Source organism: Sinocyclocheilus anshuiensis, unplaced genomic scaffold, assembly GCF_001515605.1.
Source record: "Sinocyclocheilus anshuiensis isolate Anshui unplaced genomic scaffold, SAMN03320099.WGS_v1.1 scaffold1800, whole genome shotgun sequence".
Lineage (NCBI taxonomy): Eukaryota > Metazoa > Chordata > Actinopteri > Cypriniformes > Cyprinidae > Sinocyclocheilus > Sinocyclocheilus anshuiensis.
In genome coordinates, this window is record NW_015557201.1 from 276,947 (window position 1) to 287,451 (window position 10,505).

The 10,505-nt window shown below is 34.2% G+C and overlaps 1 protein-coding gene and 1 long non-coding RNA gene across 2 annotated transcripts in view; both read right to left on the bottom strand.

Moving 5' to 3' along the window:
* Nucleotides 1-371: 371 nt before the first annotated feature.
* LOC107678883 (uncharacterized) lies at nucleotides 372-2,092 on the bottom strand. The gene is made up of 2 exons (XR_001632985.1): nucleotides 2,019-2,092; nucleotides 372-679 (listed from the first exon to the last, which is right to left on the bottom strand). It is a non-coding gene; the product is annotated as an uncharacterized LOC107678883 (long non-coding RNA).
* Nucleotides 2,093-6,167: 4,075 nt separating this feature from the next.
* Nucleotides 6,168-10,505, bottom strand: part of LOC107678880 (solute carrier family 35 member B1-like) — a 10,818-nt gene continuing 6,480 nt past the window's right edge. Inside the window, exons 5-9 of the mRNA XM_016474306.1 lie at nucleotides 10,034-10,194; nucleotides 9,811-9,937; nucleotides 7,677-7,783; nucleotides 7,406-7,559; nucleotides 6,168-6,565 (exon numbers count right to left, since the gene is read on the bottom strand). Of these exons, the coding sequence (XP_016329792.1) occupies nucleotides 6,513-6,565; nucleotides 7,406-7,559; nucleotides 7,677-7,783; nucleotides 9,811-9,937; nucleotides 10,034-10,194 (602 nt within the window). The 3' untranslated portion in view covers nucleotides 6,168-6,512. The remainder of the gene's footprint in view (nucleotides 6,566-7,405; nucleotides 7,560-7,676; nucleotides 7,784-9,810; nucleotides 9,938-10,033; nucleotides 10,195-10,505) is intronic.

Here is a 10,505-nt window from a genome sequence, read left to right on the forward strand (position 1 = left end):
GATGATTTATGTGTATGAATATTTATTAACTATAAAATTAATATTTTTAAAATAATACAAATTTAAATGCTTAAACCACACAATCAAGATTTTTTTCTCTTTTCCCTCCTCAACTGTTTTAATTGAAGAATGTAGTTTTAAGAAATCACAAAATGAATCAAATTTAACTATCAACAGTTACTTCAAATTAAAAAAAAAGTCGAAAATAAGCAACAGCAAAAGTATCAGAGGCAATGTTTTAGCTTTGCAAAATAGCAATATGAACAGTGAAAATCAGATTTGAAAACTAAATCAGATTTGTTTGCAGTGTGAACAAAGACTTCGTCTCAGAAACATTCATATAAACACCAAAATAATCATGAGACATGAACTGGTTTTTCACTGTATGTGGGAGAAACCCTTTACTAATAGTTTTTGACTACAAAGAACTGAGAGAAAATACAAGAGACATCATAGATGTTAAAGAGGGATGCAGGAAAGCAAAGACAAGATTGTGCAATTTAGTCTTCTTTGCATAAATTAGGAACAAGGGCTGTTGAGGAAAAGTGTGCGGACGTCTTGTTCTTTAGTTTGTTTTTAAACCTTTGGTCCAGCACCGGGCGTCTGGATTCCCTGGATTCGTTTAGAAGTCAGGACTGTCCTTCTTCAGCTTGCTGTAGTCCATGCTCACTGCGTAGAACTTGAAAAAGAAAAACAGAAAACTGAGAATACAAAATAAGCAGTTTAACAACATGCACTCTTCAAAATCCATTAACTCCACTGCCTGTTTAAGTATTGAACTTGAACTCGACTCCACATCAAATTCACATTAAGACACAAGCACGATTAGATTTGTACCAACTAACAGAACACATAAAATGAGCTTATGGAGTGCTTAATGAATTAAACTCATTAAGATCTGAGATTAGGTCCTGATACGGTCCTTCAGTCACATCTTTTAATAGGATCCCCTCAGGCGCTCCGGCAACAATGGTGGGATTAAGTGCTATACTAACACCACATACACTGGTCAAGTTAGTTTGCAAACTCAAAATTGCTGTTTGCATGCTGGATGCTAAACATTTTGAAGAGTGCTTTATCATTACATTAAAAGAACGTTCTGAATCAAAGCAAACGTTTTATCAGTTACCACAGACCATAACTTTGATCTGTCCCTCACTTCATAAAAATCAAGCCAAAATCAAGTTTGAAGTAAGATTAAAATGGTCAAGATAAGGAATTTCAGAGGGTATAAAAGCAGAAATTATTGTTCTTCAGTACAAAAATGTGTTGTTTGAGCTGTGAAGTTGTTTAAAACATACATTCAGCAGGTTTACCCGCTTTACATGGTCATAACAGGAGTAAAACACTGGGTTTTTTAAGAGAAAGTTTTTTTTTTCATGCTAGGGTCATGTTATAATGTTATTTTTAAAACATTGAGTTTTATTCATGTTCTTCCCATTGGCTCTACAGTGCAACCAAATTACTCTGTGCAAATGTGAAAAATTTAGGCTCAACGTTGTGATTGACCTGATCCAAGATCATAAAGAATTGCATACAGGATCCAAAATGAAAACTCACAATATAATTATGTGCATTTATGTGCATTTATAGTCTAGTCTAATTTATAGTCTAACATTCGTTTTTTTTTATGGAAAACGAATGTTTTCCATAAAAACAATAGACATATTCCTGAATTCTGTCATTATTGAAAAGCTCAGTTTTCTCATGCCTACTTTTGAATGTTCTTATTGTGACACAGTAATGTTCTGTCGCTTTAAAATTTGTAAGCAAAGAGCCCTTCAGTGGCTTGTTCACTAGGCTTCCATTAAAAGTACTTTTACTGTAAATGCAATTGTTTCAAACTGAAGGACGAGTCCAAATTATTTTTCAATTCCACAGATGCCGTTGACAGAACTTGGATGGAACCCAGAACATTCCTTTAAATACATGGAACAAAATAAATCAGAATGTAATACACTTAGAAGCAAGATACATCCTGAACACAGGGTTTAAATGATCACGCACATGAATCATACCTTGTACTGATCATTGGGCCCTAGTTTATTCCAGGGCTCTGGGTTGTTCTTTTTGTCCCAGCTGTGGATGAAGCAAATGAGTCCTTACAGCTCACAGTGCATGTCAGAGCAAATGAGAATCATGAAAGTGTTATTCAATTTTTTTTTTAAATTTGAGCTAAATCTCAAAATTGTCCTATGGTGTGACTGTCTCAAGCATGGTTCAATAAATTACAACTTTTATAAATAAAAAAGAAACGCATAAAAATATTAATAAACACCTCCGGCATAATTGTACAAGTTGTAAATGGCAATCATTTTTTTCATCCATACATTTCTTAAAAAACTCATTCACATCTTAATGAATATAGTTTGAATATCAATCATATTTAGCTGTGCCACACATGCAGCAGGGGTCTAGAAGAGTGTCAGTAACATACTGATTGACTAAGAGACTGACTTTTGTTGATGAAAATTATTTTTTGTTTTGTTTAAAATACATGCTGATATTGTTTCTATCAAAATGAAACTTTCTTTCTCCTTTGACATGTTCAAAATCAAATAGAAATAATTTAATAACTACCATTTCTGTCCTTTAGTGTGACGTAATGTCCTATCTATGGTGTGACATATAAAAGAACCACAGATTTGTTTTTATCTTAAAATATATTTTTAAAAAAACAGTTGAGTATTGTAATGGGGGGATATAAATATCCCTCAACTTAAAATTGTATAATTTTCATTATATATATATAATGTATATCCTCCCGAGAACCAGAAATAAAAAGCTTTGTGAATTTAGTATTTTTTTCATGTCATTACATTGTTTAGAGCATAAGAAAAAAATGGTAAAATAACATTTTTTTAAAATTCTATTTTATTCATAAGTTATGCTTTGTCCTCTGTAGAGGACACCAGGACTCAGTTTTTCTCAAAATAAAATGACAAGAGTAGACATGAAAAGGCAAAAACAATGGGATTTTTTTTTTAAATCATCAATCAATTTTTAGGTTTCAGGATTTTTTTATAACTAACTTTGTTTAAGGATGGTTCTCAACTATGTTATAAAATATATAAGTTATGCTATGTCCTCTGTAGAGGACACCAGGACTCAGTTTTTCTAAAAATAAAATGACAAGAGTAGACATGAAAAGGCAAAAACAATGGGATTTTTTTTTTAAATCACCAATACATTTTTAGGTTTCAGGATTTTTTTATAACTAACTTTGTTTAAGGATGGTTCTCAACTATGTTATAAAATATATAACAAAAATTATTTGGTATACCATTTTGCTTTATGCAATATGTGTGTAAAACTTTCCATAAACTGGTTTTCCCATTAAGCACAATGTTATCTATACACTGTATCTTATTTGCATATTAAAGTGCTGTTGGGACAGCATGTTGAAAAAAGAAGTGTAATAATGGGAGTAGTAATTGGCCAGATTTTCATAATAATATCTAATATTTCATAAGAATATTGATATATAATTTGGGAGTGGTGATGGTGAAACATCCAATCATTTGGTATCTCTGGAAAGCCCTGAATGTGCTCCGTGCAGGACATCCAGACTTAAAACTGTGACACGTGAGGTCTCAGAGAAATTCTCTAAACTATAATGTCCACTACAGAGGCAAAAACTCCATAGCTGGGTCTCAGGAGGATATATATTGATTTCAATTGTACACACATTGTGTATACAACATTGTTTTGGGTCACAGATTTCTGAACCTTACTCTGAACTTCCTCAACTTTCAGAGCCACTATCATCCTGCATTTGCTTCTTTATATTCATTCCATGTGTTAACAAAACCACCTTAAAATTCCACTTACATAGCTTAAAAGTGCTCAGCTTAAAAATGAGCATAAGATTATAATAACAGAGAGGTAGAGAACAGGAGAAAAGCTCTTCATCATCGTTTTAGCCAGGACAGCCTCAGGGCAGCTTGTTCAAACGGTGAGTGTGGAAATGTAGTTTAGCTGCGCTGCCAGTTCTCCTCTGCTGGCTCTTTTAATCAGATTGCCTTCCTGACATCAGGCCGTGTTTGTTTCCCTCCAATTTCAGTTTCTGCTTTGAATTGCACATTAACCTTTCCTCAGAGTTCCTGTTAAGCAAACGGCGACTGTTCTCTATTGCAATCACGATTATGAGAAGGTGGAGGGCTGGTTCTCGTCAGGTAGCCTACATTTCATACAATTCAGCGGCATCTTCTGCTTCAATCCATTCAAGCCAACGCAAGACAGGCCAATACATTATCTTCTACAGCACTGGTGTTAAAGAATTCGTTCTCTTCCCTCGTTTAAGTTATATCGTGGCCACGTAATACTAATACCACGTTTTCTTCATTCAAAAGTCGTGGGGCTCTGTAATTTTTGTTCCACCTACTGCAACAAGCGTTCAAATAGTGATAGGAGAAAACAACGCTTTTCGAGACGTTGAATCAATTGAACCAATTGCTTCGCAAAATGATTCAATTTTTCGACGCGCTCGACACGCTGGTGACGCCTGCTGGTCAGAAATGCAACAAACAAAATCTGCTCAAACGTGTATAAAACACCAATTACAAAACCAATTGCAAATATTTAATTGAAAGTTGAATCTATTAAATGCAATTACCAAATCATCTAATACCATTCAATATGAAGTGTCTTTATAATGTGTGTTATTTTATTAATTTGTAGGACTTGTTTTGTTTGTTTTATGGAGAACTTGGCTAATTAAGCTAATAAGGTACTGATAGCTACAACTCTTCCTTTTTATTATACAAAAACTTGTCATTAACGTCTCAACGTCTCATTTTATGCACCAACATGACAAAACAGTAATAAACAGCAATAATATTTGCTCACACACACTACTGTTCAAAATGTTGGAGTCAGTAAGGTTTTTGAAACAAGAAGTCTTATGGTCACCCAGGCTGATTTTATATGATCATAAATACAGTTAAAACATAACAGTAATGAAAAGTATTGTGAAATATTATTACAATTTAAAATAACCGTTTTCTTTTTTAGTATGTAATTTATTCCTGTGTTGGCAAATCTGGATTTTCAGCATGATTACTCTAGTCTTCAGTGTCACATGATCCTTCAGAAATCATTCTAATATGCTGATTTTGTGCTCAACAAACATTTCTTATTATAAATTATTAATGATAAGAAAATGAATGAAAACAGTTGTGCCGTTTACTATTTTTTATGGAAACTATGATACATTTTTTAGGGTTTTTAAGCTTCTTTTTTTTTGGGATTAAGGTTAATAGAAAGTTCAAGACAACAGCATTTATTTGATAGCTACAACTCTTCCTTTTTATTATACAAAAACGTCAAAATGTCATTAAAAATGTCATTAAAATGAATAAAACGGTTCAGAAATCATTAAAACCACTGGTTCATGGATTCATATAGATGATTCGCAAAGGTGTCGAAGCTTCAGGAAGCAGTGTTTGGAAAGCGCCTAAACAGACACTCCACAAACCCATTCATGTCCAGGCTGTGTGTTTAATGTCATTTGGTTGTTTTTCTCTCCCCAAGCGGAGCGAGAATATGAGAATATGATGCAGGCAGACATGAACAGCGTTTTTGGCAGACGTTCCCCGATGACAGCTGGTCAACAGCGTCTTCTAGAAACATTATCGAGTTTCCCTTTTATTTAAACAAGTGTTATGATTCCAAACAGATCGTTCCATAAAGATGTAGAGTAGAATTAATCTATAAAATTCCATTTTTATTCTGACATAAGGATAGTAGTATAATGCAGATGATATATATATATATATATATTAAAAAATGTCAACTTTCTAAACATTTGCTTTGCTGACTTCAAACAAGACACATGAGACATGAATATAAATGACATCTGGTATGAAAAAGCCATGTTTTGACAAATAATTCATCTATACAGGTGTTTGTGCATTACATACACAAAGTAAACACCACACACACTTCCTGATGAGATGTTTAACAATTTACTGCCTAAATTAAGACTACAATTAAGGCAGACCACAGCTGTCTGAACTCACTGTACTTCTCAAATGTCTAGGAGGTATATATAGAAATGTGTCAAAAGTTTGAATTGGGGTAGTTAAACAAATTCAGTGGTTGCCTTGCTGGAGGGAGTCTTCAAGGAAGTACAATCAACTGTGGTGTGTCTACATTTTATAGACTACAGTTTTAAATTGGATCTTTATCTTTATCCAACCTTTATTTTTCTGATTTCGCCATATGAGCATGACAGATTATGATTAGGTACAGACACACATTTGCACTGTCCCTCGGTTACCATGAATACCATTTTGCAAGATGATGGGCAAATATATCCTATAATTAAATGTTCAGAACATCAGCATAATATTTGGAGTGCTAAAACGTCATCTCTTAAGTATACCAATGATGGAGTTAGTGTAGTAAAGTTTTTAGAATAAATGTCTGTTTGTTTCAGGGGTTCAAACGCAGGCATACATGTGTGCATGCGCACACACACACACACACACACACACACACGGTTCCAGTCTTCAGTATGTCGTCTTCTTAGGAGACTTTCCAAATTTGGCATCCAGTCCAAGGCCTGAAAGACAGAGCACAATCATGGTTGAGCTTATTATATATGTGTTCACTATGGTCATACAGTTCTGGACTGATTATTAGTACTGCACAATATAGAACTATTCAACTTTAACAAGCTCAGAAGTACACGACCAGGACATACATCACTGAATGTGTCTTTTCTAATTAACTTTTTTAATCCAAAATATTATGCTCAAATGCTGCAAATGAAGTTTGCAAACAAATATAAATTGTACCTATGAATGAACTTCTTTAATTGTATTTATTTTTTAAGTTAACTAAAATCTATAGTTTTTGGGGTCAGTAAGATTTTTTTTTTTTTTTTAAAGAAATTAATACTTTTATTCAGAAAGGATGCATTAAATTTATCAAGTGATGATAGTTAAGACATCTGTAATGATACAAAAATAAACAGTTTTTTGAACATTCTATTCATCAAAGAATCCTGAAAATATATATTATGGTTTCCACAAAAATATTAAGCAGCACAACTGTTTTCAACACTGATAATAATAAGAAATATTTCTTGAGCAGCAAATCAGCATATTAGAATGATTTCTAAAGGATCATGTGACACTGAAGACTGGAAACTGAAAATTCAGCTTTGCATCACAGGAATAAATTACATTTTAAAATACATTCAAATAGAAAGCAGTCATTTTATTTTAATTTGTAATATTATTTCACAATCTTATTGTTTTTACTGTATTTTTGATGCAGACTTGGTGAGCACAAGAGACTTGTGTTGAGAATCATAGTGTGTGTGTGTGTGTGTGTGTGTGTGTGTATATGTATTACAATATAAATATACATAATATAGTTTTGAGAACAGATCACTCACCGAGGAAGACGAGGATGGTACCAAACCACTGCATAGGGCTGATGATGTTTCCAAACAGCAGCACAGACCCCAGGATGGTGAAGAACTTCCGTGTCGTTGTGATGATGGAACAGGTGAGCGGCCCAAAATACACCACAGTCATGAAGATGAAAGTCTAAGTGAAGAAAGATGAGGAGAATAAAACCCTGCATTATCACCTCATTCTCATTAAGGCGGTGGTGTCAAAATGAATGATGAAGCTGTTCTGTTTTTATTCAAACAACAAACCTACCTGTCCAAGAGCGCTAGTGATACCGAACAGAAGGATATTATAGATGATGCCAGGATAGCGGTCAGCAAATGACAAAAACTCCCACACCTCTCCTGTCCAAAGCACAGCTATGCAGAAAGAAAACGCGAGAGATAACTTTCTTAGTAGATGGTTTGCATATGTTAGTTTCTCATTCAAAAGTGTTTGCCTTAATGAGGTTGGCAAGTAACTTTACTGGCCAAAGACGGTTTTTACTCACATTTGGGCTTGGCGAGTGTTCATTTTGGACTCTGTATTATTTCGCATTTGCAAAAACTATTCATTATTTCTGATAACTTTAGAGAGCGCCACAGGACGGCTCTGGTTTCATAATGAGAGGTTTGGAAGGAAGGAAGTTTGCTGCATGTGTGTGATGGGATTAAAGATTAAACGTGAGGAACAGATAGATGCCTTTCAGAGCTGAGGCAGACAGACTGAACAGCTGCTGGAGATCAGCGGTGTTGCTTCTGTCAGGCCTGAAATAATAACAACAGCAACACTAACCATAGAGCCAGAGCTCCCCCTGCTGGAGGAAACCCAGTATACTGTTTCAAAACCATGAAGACAACCACTTAAAGCAGCACTATGTAACTTTTGGCGCTCTAGCGGTTAATAAACAGAACTGCACACATCCCGCGGAAGAACATTCCAACCGGAGCTACTTCTCTAAGTTTATGTCTATGGCGATTCACGCAGGTATGTGTTACTCCGCAGCGGTGACGACCCGACCAGGCTACAATAGTCCAAATATAAATACTTATTATAAGTGCACCGTAGTGATTCGGAATAAGACAAAAACGCGGTTTGGAAGATGAATTCATGATGTACTCGTTCATTATATACATTTAGCAAATTTTGAATACAGAAAAAGTTACATAGTGCTGCTTGAATACAAAAACTAGGAGGAAATAAATGCGGGGTACTAAAAATGATTTCTAAATATGTATACATTTGCTCTGTAATGGCTTAAAAGAATGACAGAGGCAGCAATTTCAACCAAACATCCATTTCGCCAAGTAGATTATAAATGTTTAAGGCAATCCATAAAATAGAGAAAAAACCTAGTTAAAAAATAATCATGGCATGTTTTCAACACTGATTTTCACTACATGAATACCAAAATTATAATTAGTCCTTCTCATTTTATGCACCAACATGACAAAACAGTACTAAACAGCAATATTTGCTCTCACACACTACTGTTCACAATTTTGGAGTCAGTAAGGTTTTTGAAACAAGTCTTATGGTCACCCAGGCTGATTTTATATGATCATAAATACAGTAATATTGTGAAATAAATAACGGTTTTCTATTTTAATATGTAATTTATTCCTGTGATAGCAAAGCTTTCAGCATCATTACTCCAGTCTTCAGTGTCACATGATCTTTCAGAAATCATTCTAATATACTGATTTTGTGTGCAACAAACATTTCCTATTATAATTATTAATGATAAGAAAATGAATGAAAACAGTTGTGCTGCTTAATATTTTTATGGAAACTATTATACTTTTTTGGGGGGGTTTTAGCTTTTTTTTTTATTAAGGTTAATAGAAAGTTCAAGAATTTGAAACATATCAATATTTTGTAACATAATAAATATCTTAACTGTCACTTTTGATCAATTTAATGTATCATTGCTAAATAAAACTATTAATTTCATTTTTTTTTATCTTACTGACCCAAAACTTTTAAACTGTAGTGTATTTATAACTAAAACACTTTCATAACTGCTACACAGTGACTTCCATGAACACTTTGAGTGATGATATGAATGAATCGTTGAGTCAGAACTTTTTTAATGATTCACTGAAGTGCATTATTTAAAGAGATTCACAGAAATAAATTCAACTTAATTAAAAAAAAAAAACTGAATTTAAAATCAGACACCGAAAAATATCCGTCTAAATCTCATATGCAGAAGTCATGAAAAAAATATATTTATTGTGAATTTTCTAATATATCACCCAGATCAAAGGGTCTATAAAATCAGTATGTCCTCTGTTCTTACATTCAAGTGATAATAAACATTTATTCTTTTATCTTTAATAACCAGTATTTTCACTAATGAAGTGCCAGTGTTCCTATAATTTAATAGGCCTCTTTTATAACTCACTTATTCCTAGGACCAGTGTGGACCACATGTTGATGTTCAGCATCATGTGATTGGCTCCCGTCTGGTACCGTGCCCTCATGTGGTCCTGAGCTACACCGGTCAGCCCATCCAGAGTCAGAGACAGCAGCTACAGTCAAACACACACACATCAGATCTGCTTTAACCAGACAACAGGAAATGGTAAATAAGGGAGAGAATATAATAGATTTAAAGAAAGACCAACCAGTAGCATCTCTCCAAAACCAGATTTGTGTTCATCTGATGTGCTGGAGCCTTTGTTGGGTTTGTAGAGGAAGAGAGCGACCCCGGCGACGATTAGAAACACACACAGATACTTCGCCATGGGATATTTCTTCCTTAGGATTGTGACACCCAGAATCATCACTGTGGAACCAAGGGGACAATGAGAAGACATGACCAACACCATCAATCTGCAGATGTTTCTGTTGGGTGGGTAAAAAGAATATGCAAGAACAAAGAGAAGAGTTTGCCATATGGCCAACAAACATAAGCCAAAAAATATGGCCATATGGGAATATATGCTCAGTGTTAGTCATTGAACATGTGAGGAAAGCAGAAATTTTGTAGTCTAAACAAAAATACATCCAGATGAGATATGAATGAAAGCTACAGGGGCCAAGTATTTGGACACTTAAAGGGGTCATATGATGCGATTTCAAGTTTTCCTTTCTCCT